This window comes from Echinops telfairi, unplaced genomic scaffold (assembly GCF_000313985.2).
Source record: "Echinops telfairi isolate 266 unplaced genomic scaffold, ASM31398v2 ScPeMD7_7425;HRSCAF=8463, whole genome shotgun sequence".
Classification (NCBI taxonomy): Eukaryota; Metazoa; Chordata; class Mammalia; order Afrosoricida; family Tenrecidae; genus Echinops; species Echinops telfairi.
Window position 1 is genome coordinate 5,326,308 of NW_022111325.1, and position 19,312 is coordinate 5,345,619.

Consider the following 19,312-nt stretch of genomic DNA (forward strand, 5'->3'; position numbering starts at 1 on the left):
GGATGTCTTGCAGGAAGTGAGCCTTGCCAGCTAAAGCAGGGAACTGCTAAGGCAGCTGCACCCTGGTCTGACCATCACAAAGCAAGAGACCCGAGAACCAGAAAGGCGAGGCTCACAGAGCCATTTATCCCTCCGTCCTTCAATTAATCCCACATGTGCTTATCGACCAGGTTGGCACAGTAAACTCACTACCTCAAAAGCTATGACTTCCACTCGGTGCATTTGCTATCCTCCTAGTCTAGAGGATTTTACAACTCAACAGTTGTTTTTGTACTATAAACAACGTTACATTGGTAATGGATCAGATTGCCAAGAGACAATATCCGAAAACTAACCACAGAATTTATCCACAAGAGAAACTGAAACCAAATCAGTGAAGTTTCTTGCCTATCCAACTTATTGACAAAACCATAATCCAACTGAAATCTGTGGGTTTTAAGGTCTGAACTGTAAAATCCTTGCTTTCCATAACTCTAGGAAAAGACAGGAGAATATGATGATTAGGTAGTAAGAATATAATGAAAATACATTGATTTATACTTTCTTAAGGGTCAGGCTTTTTTGGGGGGAGTTTGATGGGTTGTTTTCTCAATACTGAAATAACTAAAATGGTTATTGATCATATAGCTTTCCTTGTTGGACAGACCTCTTTGTTTCCCAAAATCTGGCTCAGGACAGACAAACATGTATTGACTTACAAACTGTTTAAATTAGTTTAAGTGCATATTTAACCTTTCCTCCAAACATATCACACTGGCAAGTAATATTTTATTGTACAGAAATTATGATAAATGAGTCTGGAGTTCTAGTGTAGAAATCTCAAGTGTAAGCAATGAAGCATGTTTCAAAATTCAAGAGAACTTTGAATAGTATTTTCATTCAACCTGAGATTCCTTCATCATCCTTCTTCCTGAGAAATTTTCCCATTATTGAAGAAATTTGTCTAGGGGTGCTTTTTTCAAATTGACTACTGGTGTGGCTTATGCCCAAATCATTTGACTCTGAAGATGGACATAGTGCTGGAAAAAGCTTTAAAGGCCAACTTATGTAAATGTTTTCTAACATACTGTTAGATTACCCAATCAATATCCACTCTTGCTTGATCATCTGGCTCCATATCTGACTGAGTTAAACAAGGGAAAAGCCATGTGGATATGTCGCCATATTCACGGGCGGATATAGGACTGAGAAGCAGGACTGATTCTTGGACCTTTGACTTGCAGTGGATATGACGTTTGCAGAACTCATGGATACTCACTAGAGGATATGGATCTTAATTCTTGGGGGTATAATCTATACTTTTGCAATTTCCCAAGCAATAGACATTTGGACATTATGTTTTTGAACTTATATTAAAGCCTATATCATTTAGCCTTGATGTGGTATTATAACGTGTCATTAATCAGAAAGTCACTTGTTGCTTCTTGCATTAGATTTTCTTATAAAATGAGAGGTTGGATCTAGTGTAGAAAATCTCAAACTGGCTGTGCAAGAAAGTGTCTGGGAAGTTTTGAAAATCATTCAGTGGGGGTCACTCACCACTTTAATATACTCAATCATAAACTCCACGTTTTTTTCTGGGAATTTTATTTTTAACAATCCTCTTGGATGCAAGTTTATTGTTATGTGGCTAGTCCAAACAAAGTTTTGGAACCCCTTTGCAAAATTAGAGATGCATACACTTTTATTTGTGTTAGAAGGTCCTAGATAATATTTAGAGGAACTCTGGACTAACTGATATTTGTTTTCCTTTTAAGCCCATTCCGTGTTTCCTTGAGGTAGGCCTCGTCAGACTGTTCCTTCTTTGCCAGGTTCTGTAGGATGTCAGTCTGAGACATCACTAGCACAGTAACACCTACCAAGCACTGTCTTCCTGAGGCCATCCTTCACCTCCTTGTTCCTCAGGCAGTAGATGGCTGGGTTTAGGAAGGGGACAATGATGGTATAGAGCACAGAGATGATCTTGTTGTGGTTGAAGGTGTACATGGCTCGGGGCCGTGCATAAGTAAAAAGAGTAGAGGAATAGTAAATGACCACTACTGCCAGATGGGAGGCACAAGTGGAGAAGGCTTTCTGGCGCCCCTGGGCGGTAGGAATCCTCAAGATAGCTGCAATGATGGCAGTGTATGAGGCAACCACAGCCAACAGAGGGAGTAGAATCATCACGAGAGCCAGGAGGAAGTCTACTATCTCTGCTTGCTCCTTATCAGAGCAGGTGAGATTGAGGAGTGGGGAGATATCACAGAAAAAGTGGTTGATGATATTGGGTCCACAGTAGGAGAGTCGGGAAATGAAAAGAAGCTTCATCATGGAGCTAAAGAATCCACTGCCCCAAGAAGCAGCAGCAAGGCGAGTGGCCAGGTTGGGAGGCATGAGACAGGGGTAACGCAGGGGCTCACAGATGGCCAGATAGCGGTCATAGGCCATGACTGCCAACAGGACACATTCCGTGCAAGCCAATGCAATAAAGAAGTAGAGCTGGGTCATGCAGCCTACAAAAGAGACTCTGCGGTCCTGGGTGAGAAAGGCTCCCAGGAGCCGAGGCACAGTGACATTGACATACCATAGTTCCAGGAATGAGAGATGGCCAAGGAAGAAGTACATGGGACGGTGCAGGCTCTGAGTGAGCCAGATGGTGGCGATGATGAGGGCATTTTCAAATAATGTCAATAGATAAATTGCAAGGAACAGGCCAAAGAGAAGAAGCTGGAAGAGAGGCGAGGTAGGGAACCCCACCAGGATAAACTGCTGTACATGACCTGCACTGAAATTTCTCATGCTCTCCGTCTGCTGCCTGAAAGCAGAGAGAGAATTAATGATTAAAAATACACATGGATTAAATATCTACCATCCTTCACTAGCATAACACATCCTTCTGAGGATGTTCAATGGCTTATTGTCAGATTTTTTTTCACTTTGCTGCTTTATCTACTAGCCCAGAATTGAAGATTGTACTCAATAAATATAAAACTTTAACTACAGTGGTGTTCTGTAAATTCTTACTGAGTGATTTCAGAATGTGCCTTATTATTTGATACGTGCTTTTAAAGATCTCTGGCACATTCTTCCCTTTGCTTCCCTGGGGAACACTCCGAACTTGCAAACCTCATTGCGCCTTTAATCAATATTTGTTGAATAAAAGAATGAAATAATGAATGACAGCCAATTGAAGCCTGTGTGCCTATCTTACAAGGACATATAATCTAAAAGGAAACAATTCTTCAAAAAGATGGCTTACGAGCTTATTAAGGCAACAAAACAGGAAAGGGGTTGGTTTGGAAAGTATACATTTATCAATATGAAAACAATTCAGTATAGAGACTATAAAGAAGCTCTTCTGCCCCAGACAGGTATCGCTCTTACTCATTTTATAAGTATCTTTGAGTACTGTCTATGTTAGCTATAGCTTGACTCACTCCCAGAGCTTGTGTGATAAGCTGGAAAATGGCCTTCCAAATATCCACGTGCACCTATAAATACAGAACATGGCACTGTAAATATTGCTTAAAATGTGAAGACTTTGTAGATGTGATTAACTTAAGAATCTGGAGATGGGGAAACTATGTTACATGAATGGCCTTGTGAAAAAGTCACAAGTCAAGGAAGTACACAGTTACCAAGTCTTGGGAGAAGCCAGGGACAGAATTTCTCTTAATGATTTTTTCTTTCCGGAGGAGTGTGGTCACACTGACAAACTACAATATGTTTCTTTTAAGCATCAACTATATAGTAATTTATACAGCAATCCTAAGAAACTAAGAACACTGGTGAAGCATCCAGGTGGATTCATCACCACCTTTCTGTGCTTTTCCATAGTGCTTAGTGTCCGAGAGGTTGTCTGATAAAACTGGTTTGATATTAGGTCAGATAGTACATCTCATTAAGCATTTGCATCTCTGTTGTGTCTTCGTTTTTTTTCTTCAAAAAACTTATAAAACAATATATGCATTCATATTTCAAGCTGATATCATTTTTATCATATGAAGGGATGTTAAAAAATTACTACAAATTTATAGAAATATTTATTAAACAAAAACATCTAAATGTGAAACTATTGTTTTGGGCATATCCTTTATCTAGGTCTATACACTTCTGAAGGCAGTGTATGTATTTCTCTAACCTTCCCCTGTGTGTATCATAGAAGACTACAGATATATTACAAAGAATGAGAATTTCAGAACACAGTTGTGTTCATGCAGAAGCTGTATATAGCCAGAGGCAGTTGTCCAAATGGAACTTGGAGATATTTCTGTTTAAAATAAGGATCAATGTGTTTCAGGGTTGTAATTTTCACCATAGTTATTCAATATCTATGCTAAGCAAATAATCTGAGCAGCTCTGCTGTTTGAAGACGAGCTCAGGGTCAGAACTGGAGGAAGGCTCATTAACAATCTGCAAGTTGCAGATGGCACACAACTTGCTTACTGAAAAAGAAGAGATTCGGGGACACTTTCTGATGAAGATTAAAAAAATCCTGCCACCTTCAGTATGGAGTATAGCTCAATGTAAAACCAAACCAAGCCAAACTCACTGCCATCGAGTCATGCCAACTCATAGCGATTCTATAGGACAGGGTAGACTTGCCCCTGTGAGTGTCTAAGACGAACTCTACAAAGCCCCATCTATCGCCCAGGGAGCTGGCTGATGGGTTCAAATCATTTAGCAGCCCAACGCTTAACCACTACATCACCAAAGTCAAATAAAAAAACGAGACCAACAGGCAATATCATGATAAGCAGAAAGGATTGAACTTGTCAAGGATTTTATTTTGCTTTGATACACAGTCAATGTTCATGGAAGCAACAGTCATGAGACTGTTACAAAATGCTCAAATCTGTCGCACAGGAGATAGCTCCTAAAATGTGAAAGAGAAAATGTGTCCCTTTGGGGGCCAAGGTGCGTCTGACCAAATTCATGATATGTTCAAGCCCCTCTCACTCACTGCCATCGAGTCAATACTGACTCCGAGCAATCTTATAGGACGGGGTGGCACTACTCCTGTGAGTTTCTGAGACTGTAACTATTCACACGCGTAGAAAGCCAAGTTCTCCTGCAGAGCAGCTGGTGGTTTTGAACTGATGACTTTAGAGATTGCAGCCCAATATGTGACTACTGCCTGTCAAAAAAAAAAAAAAAAAAAGACTGGACAAAGGAAGACCAGGGGAAAATGGATGTATTTGAATCATGATATTGATGAAGAATGTTGAAAGAACCATAGCCCATGAGAAGAACAAACAAATCTGTCTTGGGAGAAGTTTAACCAGAATGCTTCTTAGAAGCAAAGGTGGCAAAACTTCATTCAATTCCTTGTTATCGGGAGGGACTAACCCCCCAACGCACACTGTGCTCGATAAAGTAGAGTGGGTGCAAAAGAAGAGTCAAGGAGATGAAGGGGCACGCGGCTGCAGCAACAGGCTCAGACGTAGCCACGCTTGTGAAGGCAGCACAGGACCCAGCAGTGTTCCATTTCGCTAGACACCGGGTCCTTATGAGTCAGAGCCAGCTTGATGGCAGCTAACAGCGACCCTTCCACCGAGAATTCTGTATCTTTTGATTTAGATGCAGGAAAACAGCAGCACTGAGCCTACGGGAGCTGCAATTGTGTTCCTTTTAATGTTCTTTGAATTTTGGAATCAAACAGACGTCTGAAGGAATGGGATCTGAGCTCGAGCATGAATGGATCCAAGCTTCCCCGTGGAATCTTGTAGGGCAGCTCCTGCTCCTTTCCAAGGATGCGCAGGCGCCTTGTTGCCATGGGAAGAGAGGTTCCTCAGAGCAACTTTCCTGGCTTTTTTTTTTTCTCTCAATTCTCAATTTTCTTAAAACTTCTTCATAAGAAGGCCCCACAATCATTTCATGTTCTCTGAGAAAATATATCAAGATTAGTGTTTGAGGTTCCCCCCCCCCTCCCAAAGGTATTCCCCACTCTTGTGGTTGACTTTTGTGCCTGGAATTGAACCAGTCCAGCAGATCTCCCCAGAAGTCCTAATTTGATTGGCTCTTGCTCCTAGGATGGTATTGGTAAATCCTAGATTTAGTTTTACCTCTCTGGTTAGGATGGCTTTTATAAAACTATCTTCATTAGTTTAAAACACTGATAGAAAATTAGTGATTTCAGCTAGCTGATCATGGGAGACTCTTTTTAAAGACAAAATAATAGGTCTGAGTTAAGCGCACTACTGAGAGAAATTGCAGGCAGCCTCAGAGACATATGTAAACACATTTTGTTTGCAATGAGCCCATGCCTGTACGAACTGGAACCTTGGTAACAATACTTTCTGACTTACCCTCATATATTAAGTAATTGTAGATATATAAATTCCACTATGCGATGCATATTAACATTTTAAAATTATTTATTATATTACTTACTCTTTATGTATCCACTAAAATCTAAATATCAGGGCTGTGAAAATGTTTAATATGTACTATAAAAGTCATATGAGTGCAGGTCTCTTTAAAAGATGGAAATTTAACATCCCTTTTCTCACTAAACAAAATTCCATGATTTTATAATACATGTGTATAACTTAAAGTCTCTGTATTTGCAGTATTTGTTTCATGTACTCCTGAGGCTATCATTTTAAAACATTTTTCTAAGTATCACTACATGATTTTTATTTATATACACTTAATCAAAGCAAAAAACACATGATAAATTTAAAAATATATATTACATGTGAAAAAATGCTAGTTTACTGGAAAAGTATTTTGTAAGCATTTGGATTGCCCTCCCCCTAGTTATTGCTTGCAGTCATGAAGATTACTTATTACCATAATGAGAACATCTTCAACATTTCTTTCATACTTTTCATTTGGAGATTTAAGCACAGAGAAAGCTAGCACATAAATAAAACTCCAGGAAGTAAATAACATGGGGTAGACTTAGAGAACAATTGTTATGCTCGTTACAATATTTTTTTGACATTTGTATTTGTTGTGCACCAGACATTGCACAATAACCTATCATCAAAATATTTTTATTAATCTTCTTTCTGATAAGCTCCTTTTCCAATTTTGCTGAAGACAATGAATTACAAACTACTGACTTGCACAAGGACTTGTGAGTCATCCACATTCTCAATGCTGACACTGACAATGACCTTCACTCTCTAGGAGACACCCACACAGTCAGATTCAGTTAAACGACTTTCCTTGGAAGGTGGGAGAAAGTGTTTTGAATAGAGAAACAGCAACATCGTCAGAAAAGCCCTGATACGAATGTTAAGAATGCCGTACTAATTTGATAGCTTAGGTTCTGCAGAATAATTAATGTAGCCAGTGGAAATTTTCCTGACAATGTCTCCCTCAGACCCACAGAAAGTTTTCTACCCGCAGGATTTCTCATGACCGAGTGCTATTGATTATTAGTGTTCGGTCCAGCCATTCATTCCCTTCCAGATGCTCTCCTTCTCTTCCCAGCTATCACCCTCCTGCCAGTCCTCTGGAAGCGCTTGGGTTTCTACACACAGACTTTTGCACATGCGTAGACCTCATAAACACCACTTCCTCTGTGTCCATTTCCTATCTCATTAAGTGGATCCTTAACATCTGCTATTTTGATATGACTGTTATTGAAAGTAAGAGGAGATTTTGCACTTACCTAGGATTCTCTTCGGAATCAACAGTTAACAGTCATGTTTCTATATTTCTATACTGAATTAATAAGTAGTACTAGAATGAGACCTCTTTAAAGTGTTGAAAAGCAAGAATGTTACTTTCAAGACAAAGGTGTGCCTGACCCTGGCCATTGTGTTTTCAATAGCCGAATGTGCACGTGAAGTTGATAAACAAGACCCAAGAAGAACTGATGCGTTTGAAACAGGGTGTTGTCAAAAAACACTGAAAGTACCGTGGACTGTCCAAAGAACAGACAAATCTGTTTTGGAGAAGTTCAGCCAGAATAATCCTTCATGCAAAGGGTGACAAGACTTTGTCTCACATACTTTGGACGTGTTATCAGGAGAGACCAGTGCCTAGAGAAAGGCAGCATGGTGGGTGAAAAGGCGGAAGGCCCTCTATGAGATGGATGGACACAGTGGCATCGACAATTGACTCAAACCTGGGAACGATTGGGAGGACGCTGCAGGACTGGTAGTGTTGTATTCTGTTGCACATAGCGTCGCTAAGAGTCAGAAGTGACTTGTGGGAAGCGACAAGAAGAAAAATAAAAATATAAGGGCCCTGGTTGGGGTGTGAGCCACATGGTCAACAGTTAGAAACCACCAGCAGCCCTGCCTAAGAAAGACCAGGCTCTCTACTCCCTGGACCTGTTACAGTCTCAGAAACGCATAGGGGTCTTGCTACAAATCACCTTCGCCTTGATGGCAGGGAGTTTGTATGTTTGTTAGTCTTGTGAATTATACGCAAAGGTCCCTATGAGTCAGAATTGATGACAGAGCTTCGTAATAACCTAGGAATGTGGGAACATATTGCTCCTCTATTTCAGAAGTACAACGCCGAAAGTGTTCCCTTCTCCGTCAAAAAGGGCTTCTGCTGCCGCTCTTGTGGTTCCCATTTGGTAGCACAAAGACAATTAAGATGATGATGATAATTTTTCCACAGCACAAGACAGGCATTAGTCTAAAGCTCAATGACCAGTTCAGTGGTCTATGAATTCATATTAATTCAAATAAACAGTACTGGGATCATCCAAATGGAGTATTAGGCAGATGACTAGCTAATATCCATCTCCTGGATGCTACACCCACAAAGTCTGCATCCTGCATTGCCTGACCTCCGTTCCAGTGGCCTTCCTCAAGGAGCAGCAAACTTCAGTCCAGCCACATGAAACACATGTGTAAAGGCATCTCTTGCATTCAGAGAAAATGATGCTTTGTTTTGTTGTTTGAATCCTTAATTTTATCCTCACAAACTGAATCACCTCAATTCACTAATCAATGAATGTGATGGATCAATAACTGAGGACCAACTGGTATGCCATTATAGTTAGTCTTTGAACACAGAGATGACATATAAGATTGATTCAAAGACAAAGTATCAGGTGCCTTTTTGTAGACGAACTAAGTTAATCCTCAGAACAGCTAATGCAGTGGCTGCGTGCTTGGCTGCTAAGGCAAAGGCTGGTGATCTGAACCCACCCATCGCTCTGCAGGATAAGCAGGTGGCGATCTGCGTTTATAAAGATATGCAGCTCTGGAGACCCTGTGGGGCAAATTGACTGTCATCTCACATCACTATAGGGCTGCTGAGTTGAACCCACATAATGGCAGTGTGTTTTGGTTTGGTTTGGTTTCTCTGTCTATTGTAGATCAAGAAGATAAGACATAAAGTGTAAGGGGCTTGTTTGTTTGTTTGTTTTCTCTTTCTACAGATGGTGCATGCAATGTGGTGCTGGCTGGGATAAATCCAAATGCTCTGGCCATAGACGTAGCAGACCTAACCACCATCATACATTTTTTTCATGGAAATAAGTAGGTCTTCCTGGGTATAGTCAGATGGATCCATTCATGTAAAAGCAATTGCTTTTTGACTCATTTCTGTGTGGTGACCAAATCAACAAATAGAATCTAAAAAAGAAAAATCATTTGACTTTTGGCTGTGTAAATATGGATTGAGCATGATAGGCTAGCTTTTTGTCTGGTCTAGGAACAAGGAGAGCACTACCCTCTAAATGTACCAAGTTTTCTCCCTATTGCTCATATTCTCTGCTTCTTGGGTTCCTTCTTCCTGCATGATTTCATAAGTAGGATGATAGTATTATACCGTAATCACAAATATTAATATTAGAGTTGAACCTCAGTGTTTCAACACATATCTAGTTGATAATATCTCATACTTGTGAAGAACTTAAGTATATTTCTCATGTGTCATTTTCACAATCATAAACATGTAAATATAAGAGTAAATTAGAAGTATTCTCAGTCTGAAATGCTTGGATAACTAAACATTTTTTCAGATTTTAAGGAAATAGAAAATTTTAAGGAAACAGAGTTTCCATAAGGAAATTCATGAGAAGGCTTTCAGAATTATGAGGAGCGAAGTAAGAGCTGCAGAGATTAGATAAAGGATCTCCTGGTGTCTAACATCTCAGACATTCACTTAGTTTTTGACTTGCCTGTCTACATTCACTTACAAGCTCTGTCTTTGTTGGTCGTCTTTTTTACCTGTTGTTTATGCAGAGGTCTGGGCAGCCCCAACCCCTCTTCAACAAAGCTGATACTTCATGCTGGTCTTTGATTCACTTGTGCGTGACAGGACAGCGGCTTGGCAGGTGAGGCCACAAAGCAAGCAAGGGCAGCATAGCCAGTCCTTTGTACTTCCCCATCAGGGAGATGGTCCCATAAGATTTATTGTCACGGTGACCTCCATTTCTCTAACAAGATTGTTGTCACGGGACCTCAGGGACCATTTGTTTCAGGGCATATGCAATATCACAAAGGAGCAAGGCCTGCAGGGCCACAGGTCTGAAGTGAAGTTGAATGAAGTCCTTCTGTTTGTTTGTTTTGAATTACTTGATTAATTCTTTCATAAAAATCATTTTATTGGGGGCTCTTACAACTCTTGTTACAATCCATACATCAATTGTATCCGACATATTAGTACATATATTCCATTGTTCTTTACTAGACATATACTTTCCATGGAGCCTTTGGGATCAGCTCCTCTTTTTTTCCCCCGCCCACTCCCCCACTCCCCTACCCCTCGTGGCCCCTTGGTAGATTGTTAATTATTTTCAAATCTCACACTGACTACTGTCCCCTTCCCCTCTGGTTTCTGTTGTCCTTTGCCCTGGATGGGGGTGTGTGGTTATGTGCCATTCATTGTGACCAGTGCCCCCCTCCCTCCCCACATCTACCCCACTTCCTCCTACTCTTTTGGTATCCCTAATCAAATTCCTGTTCCTGGGTTCCATGTGTTGTGAGTTTTATCTCTTGCCCATACCTATGTACATTCCCCCCGTCTAGTCCAGACTGGGAGGCAGCATTGAGGCTGTGATAGTGGGGGGTGAGGAGGCCTCAAGGGGTCAGAGGTATGTTGAGTGACCATTAGTGCTCTACTGCACCCTAATTGACTCATCCCTTCCCTGCGACCCCTCTGTGGGGGGGATGTTCCATTGTCCATAGATGGGCTTTGGGTCTCCGCTCCAACCCCCCTCCATTCTCACCAATGCATTTTTGTTTGTTTGCTTACTGTTTGTTGTGAATCTTCTGATTCCCGTTGCCCGGTCTCAGTGACACCTCGTGATTGCACCAGCTCGTGTGCTTTTTCCATGTGGGCTTGTTGTTTCACTGTTGGATGGCCGCTTGTTTAACTTCAAACCTTTAAGACCCCAGACACTGTATCTTTTAATAGCCAGGCACCATCCTCTGTCTTCCCCACATCTGCTTATGCACCCATTTTGTCTTCGGCGATCATGTAGGGGGATTAGGGGATGAGCATCACAGAATGCCAATTTGTTAGAACAAAGTGTTCTTGTATTAAGGGAAGCTATGAGCCAAGGCCCAAGGCCCATCTGCAGCCTCAGTATATTGCCTTATAAATATAAGTACATAGGCCAATACCACATTTACATAAGTGTACACCTTATCAGAGTGTAGTTCATGTGTGAGCATGCAGAGCTTTTGTAAACCGTGTTTTCTGAGGTGCGGGAGAGGCTGTTGAGCTACACAGGTAGAAGGATATTCCAAAAATTCAAATTTAAAATTACATTCAGGTAATAATGGGAAAAAAAGCACAAGAGTTATAGACCAATTCTGAAGGAATTTTTACAATATTAATTTATTAAAAGAAAATATCGATTTGACAAATTCTTTTCACTTGTGCATTTGTATCTCATTTATCTATAAATGGGACAGAAAGTCTGTCTCCCATCCATCGACAAGTGCCGTGAGAGGAGAATTCTTTCCTTGCTTACCCATTAAAAAGGTTTTTTCCATCACTTTGTGAATAGAACTGAGTTAAGAGGGTGTACAAGGAGGACATCAGGATAATTGGAACAAAGGTGATAAATGATTTGAAATTTTTATTTCTGGCTTAAGTTGAAATTCATTTCTCAAAATCATGGGATATTCTTTCAGAACCCTGGTTCCCCTGGCTTTCATCTCTTTCCCAGTTCTTCTTTGTTTCTTGGTTTACTGGAGCTGTTAAAATAAAATAGGCTACCTCTAGAGGTACGTGATAAGTTTTCTATACTTGAAGTGTTCACGCAGAGGCCAAGTGACCTCTAGTTTAGGGGGAGAAGTACATCTCGATAGAAGTGGTTGCTCAATTCTGTTTGCAATAATTTAAGTTTGCTGCTACTGAAGAATAACAGTTACAAGCTCTATTACTTTGCAAAAGGTCATATGAAGCTCTAAAGAGTTGGCAAGTTTACTTTTCTTTGGAACTTGTTTTGAGGTGGTGGAGAGCTGGTACATAGGAAGAGTGCCAGCCTCAGAAACTCCACAGTGGGTTCAGTGTTGATGCAGAAAGCGACTTTTATACTTTTCCCTATGTAAACAGAAAATCTATCTATACACCATTGCCATTTACTGAGTACTTATATGTTTATAAACAACTTTACTAACAACTGTATAAAAATATAATTCAATGTTTATATTATACATTCCAAGAATTCTCTAAACTACCAAGACTCCAAAATACAACAGCTTAAGTCAGATAGACTTTTATTTCTTCCTTATGGAACAACTCCATGATGAACAGTCCAGGATTTATGGAGCTGGAAGAGTAGCTCAACTTCACAGAGCCCAAGGTGCAGGAGGGTGGCCATTCTTAACATCATTTCCGGGCATTTGGTGTCGCCATTTCCAAGTGACCAGGAGAGCAGAGAGAGTGAACTTATTTATGGGCAAGACATAGAAGTTACATTCATCTCCACTCCTGTCTAACTCACTGCCCAAAAGGCGAAGGAATGTAGAAACTGGGCATCTGTGTACCCTCTCAAATTCCGAGTGTTCTATTACTAAAAACCTTCAGGAAATGGATAATGGAGAGCAGTGATCAGTTTCTCCTGCAGATAATTACGGCACCCAATATGTGTCATAATTATTTGTTATTGTTGGTTATTGGCTTAAGTCCTAACTCTCTGTTAGTCCTCCACTGACATCACATCAGCAGGGAGGTGAAGAAGTCTCTCATTATATGATAAGGGAAAGTCCAGGTTCTCCGGGTGGTCTCCACTGACACTGTGAGTGACGCTTATGGCTCACACACAACTCGTACAAATGAACATCCTAGCCACCCACTCAATATTTCTTGACACTACCCCAGTAGGGGGTAATGGGGTACAGTCAAATGTTTGTTACATTCTGTTAAGCAGGAAAGTCTAAATCAGTGGTTCTCAACCTTTCTAATGATGTGACCCTTTAATACAGTTCCTCATGTTGTGATGACCCCCAACTATAAAATTATCTTTGTTGCTATGCCGTCACCGTAATTTTGCTACTGTTATGAATTGTCATGTAAATATCTGATATGCAGGATGTATTTTCATTGTTACAACTGAACATCGTTAAAGCATAGTATTAATCACAAAAACAATATGCATTTATATATTGTAAAATATTTGTGTTTTCTGATGGTCGTAGGCGACCTTTGTTGGCATGAGTGGGAATGGTGCAGCGTCTTTTCTCTGTGACATGTAGCTACATCACAGAGCGGCTCTTTTCTGTGTTTTTCTTCTCGTTATCTGAACCCTTGGGTAGAAACAGTAGGCTTTTCGTTCTTACCCTTTCTTTTTCCTTTCCACTTGTGCATTTGTGTGTCTTGTTTATCTTTAAGTGGGAGGAAGAGAGACTCTGTCTCCCATCTATCAACCAGTGCATGAGGGAAGAATTATTTCCTTGCTTACCCATGGATTTTCTCCCCCTCTCACTTTGGGAATGGAACTTGGTTAGGAGAATGTGCCTATTGGCAATTTTGGGTTGCTACCTTTTAAAACAGTGGTTCTCAACGTCCCTAATGCTGAGATCCTTTAATACAGTTCCTCATGTTGTGGTGACCCCCCCAAGCTTAAAATTGTTTTCGTTGCTACTTTATAACCACAATTTTGCTACTGTTATGAATTGTCATGTAAATATCTGATATACAGTATGCATTTTCATTATTACAAATTGAACATAATTAAAGCATAGTGATTAATCACCAAAATAATATGCAATTATATATTGTGAAATATTTATTTTTAATTACAAATAAATGAAATTTTGTCTTGAAGCATAGTGTAGCATGGGTACTCATACATGGACGTAGCTGCATGTGGGTGGACCTGCCTGGAGACGGATAGAGGAGCGGTGTCTTGGTTCCTAAGACAATCAGAAAGATGTGTTTTCCAATGATCTTAGGCTACCCCTGTGAAAGGGTCGTTCGACCCCCAAAGGGGTTAAAACCCACAGGTTGAGAACAGCTGTTTTAAGACATTTTATTGTGAACAATAAATGGAGATTTACAGAGCATATCAGGTTTCATCGACAATTTATACACTTTTACTTTATGTCATTCATTGCTTTCCCCTGTCCACAGTAACATTATCTGTCCTGTTTTCTCCCAGTATTTCCTGTTCCCATTTCTCATTTCCTTTACTTTCTGAGCTTGTCCTTCTGTAAATGCTGTCCTTGGACCTCAAATGGTTAGTTACGCTAAGGTGTTCATCCTCATTAGTGTTATTGCCCGCACTACAGATAGGTCTACTGTTTGGTTGCAAATTATGCCAAGTCAGTTCCAGACTTGAAGGGTGACTGAGGGACATGTCCTTGGGGGTTCCAGTAGTTTTTATCCAACCAGTAAGACTGGCTATCTTATGACTCTGAGTTTGCTCCACATTCTATGCCGATTCTACTAATGTGGTCTCTTTCAGAGCCATTGTTCATGGTGGTCTGGATCATATAGTTCTTCTGCTGTCAGGGTCATGGAGGCTGTTGCTCACATGGTCTGTTAGACCATGGGACTAATTGTTTCCATGTAACTTGGACTCTTATCACTCTTTCCTGTGGACACAGAGAGGCCAATATTTATCCTTTAAGAAGCTGCTCAAGCATTTTTAAGATCTCAGTTGTTACTCACCAGCGTATGGGGGCAGAACATTGTCTTCGTTAACTGTGTTATGCCATTGTTTTTGTGAGCTGTGCCAATTGACCTTGGTGTCCTCTGAGACTGTGGCCGGGACCCCCAGGTGCCACTGACTCATTTTTTTCCAGCTATTTGGTGACGTCTAAGACTTTTTAAAATAAGTTTGGCTCCTGTATGCTCAATCACATTTTAGATATATTTGCAGCAAAAGTACATTCCCATGCACAAATATCCTGTGACAAACTTAACACAGTTGTGTGTATATTCCCACTCTCCCTCCCACATCTATTCAGCCTGTGTGTCCATCCAGGCATAAACCCCAAACACACTGCCTTTCAGTCAACGCCAATTCATATCACCTTTATAACATATTATCTTCTATTGCCTTTAAGAGTTGCACCCTTACAAGTACCTTTCCCTGCCTCCGTCATGTTTGTCAACCTCCCTCTCTGTCTATGTGGATTGTCTTCCCCTACACCCAACTTAGCATGGATCTAGACCATAGGATTTGATGTCTGACAGAAAGAAAGCACAGGGAATGTATTACTGTTGGTGTTTGCATCCCTCGGTCTAGAGCTGGTCTGCTTTGTCTCTACTTTTCAGAATCCTTTTCTGTTTGTTTTTTATATATAATACTGGGAGGGTGGGTTATACTTACTTAGAGGAATAGGAAAAAGCATATCAGCTCCATGTCTTGGAAGCAGAAATTCAACTCTTCTTTATAAAAATTGTACAGCATCTGAATCCTAAATGGAAGGACACATAATCCAAGAGTATTTATTGATATTATAACAAGTCATGAGATGTTAATTGATTAAACATATTAACATGCTAACATTCAATTATCCTTCATTTATCAAAATACAGTTTTCAAACAGTTTATCTCCATATAATAATTTTTAATGATCAGAAAAAGGTTTGTACACATATTCTCCCTACAGTCTGTTTTTAATACCTTTAAAAAATAACTTTAGGAAGAGGTTTTCACATTAAATCATCTCTGATGAATAATAGTACATCCGTTACAATAGAAATGTTATATGGACCTAAATTTACTTAACACACATATTCTTTATTTATTCATTTAACTGCTTTTCTTGAGTGACTAATATGGACTAGTTACTGGTAGAATTTCGTTCTATTGGAATTAATCATTAATCAATGTTCATGGATGCAGCAGTCAAGAATCATGAAACAATTATATTGCATATCATTATGAAAGAAGCAGCCTTATCTTTCTTTCTCATCTTTCTTACTGATAGATTCGAACTAGTGACCTTACAGTGAGCAGCCCTAAATGTAACCCAGTGAATCACTGAGGGAAATCTACTGTAAACATTTCCTTTAAAGTTTTAAAACGTTTTATTTTTTTCTCTGTTTGCTATGATGATGTCCCTTTTATAACATAGTTGTTGGTTTATTGAGGGTAGAAACTATCACATGTCTTCATTTTATCCTATGATTAGAGTTGAATATGTATGTATATATACACATACATGTTGATATACATACATATATTAAATAAACAAACACTCTACATTTAGGATGAAAATAAGAGATAAAAATAAAAAGTCTGTTGTTGTTATTGTTGTTGTTGTTGTTGTTAGGTGCCATCAAGTCGTTTCCAACCCATACCAACCTTATGCACACCAGAAGGAAGTACTGCCTGGTCCTGTTCCATCCTCAGCAGTGTTCCTGGGGCTGAGCCCATTGCTGTAGTCATGGTGTCAGTTCCTTTCCTTGAGGGCTCTAACAAGATGTCCTTCTCCAGCGGACTGGTCTCTCCGGACAACATGTCCACAGTTTGTAAGATGATGTCTTGTCATCCTCGCCGACCTTCCGAGAAGGATTTGTTTCTCCTTCAAGCAGCCCTTGGTACTTTCAGTATTCTTCTCCAGCACCACGTTCTTCTACTGTATCATTTATTATTTTCTTATTATACTCTTCCTTGGCAAGAAAGACAAATTCAATAAGTTGAATTTTATGTAAGATTTAGAAAAATATGAAAGAAAATTCCATCAAAGTCCTTTAATTATAACCTATCCTTTATTTATTTAAGGTATTTATTTAGATTAATAAAGAAAGACATGGTCTCAAGAAGGAAAAAAGTTTCACGTATATTAAATATGTAGCTGAGTTCACTAGTTTTTATTTCTGAATACTAATATACTGAATTCACATATCACAATTTATTTTCTTGTTGATGAATATTTGAGTAGTTTCCAGGTTTGCTATTACAAATATTACTTTTATGAACATCTTAGACATCTTACATGGGTACAACATGTGCACACAATTGTTTGGGGTCTATAATTAGGAGTATATATGCTGGTCTATTAGGTTTGAGTTAGCTCCAGAATAAATCGGAAGTAACACTACAGTTTAAAACAGGAAGCAGCTCTCTGGGATCATTCATGAAGTGATGGTGAAGTTTAGATAAGGTGCTAGCAAGGCTAAGATGATAACAGTTGAGTCTATATGTGTTTTAGGGAGGAGCCAGCAGGGTCTGCTAACACATTGGATAAAGAAACTGAAATTATTTCTTTTCCCTACTAAAAATTCTTTTAGCCACTTTCAGGCCACTGTAGGAACAAAGCAAAGGGACACTGGTGGCATAGTGGTCCTGCATTGGGCTGCAACCCACAAGATTGTCCTTTTGAAACCAGCAGCTGCTCTGCAGGAGAAAGACAGGGGTTTCTACTCCCGAAAACAGTTACAGTCGTGGAAACTCACCGAGGCAGTTCTAGCCTGACCTATAGGGTTGTTATGATTCCACCTGTACTCAATGGCAGTAAATTTGAGTAGGAAGCAGGGTTGTTTATTAGCCTTGGTAATATACTTCTTAGATTCTTTTAAGCACAGTGTTAATTCTTCAAATTAAAAAGTGATAAATATTGATAATGTGGATGCTATAGCAAAGTATGGTGAAGATATCAGAAAAAAAATAGTGTCTAGGGTCTTAAAGACTTCTCTTAAACCAAGCAGCCATCTAAGTTAGGTATCAGCTAAGTCCACATGGAAGAAGCACACTTGTGTGAGTCAAAGATTGTAAATAATAAAATCCAAGACAGGAAGAGGGAATGGCATTGGGATTTAAATTCTAAGCACTAGGTTTGCAGAAGGCTATGGTTAACATTGGAAGTTAAAAGTCCTTTTGCAGGGTTCCCTCATGGGTGTAGCTTCCAGACATTCCCCTCTTACTATCCACCAGGGATGTGAATAGCCTTGCTGTCAGACAGTGTGCATTGGAAAGTAGAACAATGTGTGGTTAAAATGCAGCACCTTATCATTTGTTCTCCTTTTAGATTAATTTTAAATTTGTTCTGATTTTTAATATTTTTCTTCTCTGCTTTCTTTTTCATTGAGGTTTTTCTATATTTTATTTTGTTATTGTTGTTTTTAAATATTTTTTCTTTATATGGAATCCAGGCTAGGTAAATCTAGAGAGAGATTAACTGGATTAATAGTTTCTTCGGGTTATGGCTGGGGAGGTTTTTATTAAATGGAGACCGAGTGATAATGTGTATAATAATGAAACAACGTGCTCTAAAATAGATTGTGATGGTGATTATACACCTTTAATTAATGTATTTAAATCATTGAATTATATGGTATTTAAATTATTGAATTATATGGTATGTGGGTTATATGTCAATAAAACTGTTAGGATTTTTTTAAGTCTATAGACCTAGATGGAGACTATGTCAAGAACAATTGCTTTACATTTTGATATTTTTGTTAAGGTTTATTTGATTTTGTAAAATTAATAAATTAATAAAAGTGATCAAGCTAATACATACTACAAGCCAAGAACATACAATAGATACCATTGCTCTACCACTGTATCAATAATTTTTAACTAGCCTTTTAATTTTAACCATTTCATGGTAGTAGATAATTGTGATTTTAATGTTCATTTTTATGCTGACTAATGAGACTGATCACTAGCAAGCACAAAACCTTTGTAGCGTGTTGCAAAGCAAAGATATCCTTTTAGGATAAGTGATGCCTGACCCAAACCCTGCTCTTTTCAACTGCCTCATCTACATATGACAGTTGGACATTGAATAAGGAAGACCGATTATAATGCTGGCAAAGAATATTGAAAGTCCCATGGACTGCCAAAAGAAGAAACGGATCTAACTTCATCTCCTGGACTCTGGATACGTTCTCAGAAGAAACCAGTCTCTGACAAAGGACAGCATGCTTAGTGAACCAGAAGAGCAGCACAAAAGAAGGTATTCCCTGAGATGGAGCAATGCGGTGCTGCGAACAATGAGTA

At 39.4% G+C, this 19,312-nt stretch overlaps 2 protein-coding genes across 2 annotated transcripts in view; both read right to left on the bottom strand.

Annotated features, from left to right (window-relative positions):
• Positions 1 to 1,117, bottom strand: part of LOC101654992 (olfactory receptor 6Y1) — a 14,826-nt gene extending 13,709 nt beyond the window's left edge. The window contains exon 1 of the mRNA XM_045298367.1: positions 1,079 to 1,117. Within this exon, the coding sequence (XP_045154302.1) occupies positions 1,079 to 1,117 (39 nt within the window). The remainder of the gene's footprint in view (positions 1 to 1,078) is intronic.
• A 707-nt stretch (positions 1,118 to 1,824) lies between these two features.
• LOC101655397 (olfactory receptor 6P1) lies at positions 1,825 to 2,778 on the bottom strand. The gene has a single exon (XM_004714727.1). The coding sequence runs from the start codon at positions 2,776 to 2,778 to the stop codon at positions 1,825 to 1,827; it is 954 nt and encodes a 317-aa protein (XP_004714784.1).
• Between the last annotated feature and the right edge of the window lie 16,534 nt (positions 2,779 to 19,312).

Bases quoted from the DNA above. Each gene is read 5' to 3' on its own strand.
- LOC101655397 (XM_004714727.1), bottom strand. From the start codon at position 2,778: ATGAGAAATTTCAGTGCAGGTCATGTACAGCAGTTTATCCTGGTGGGG.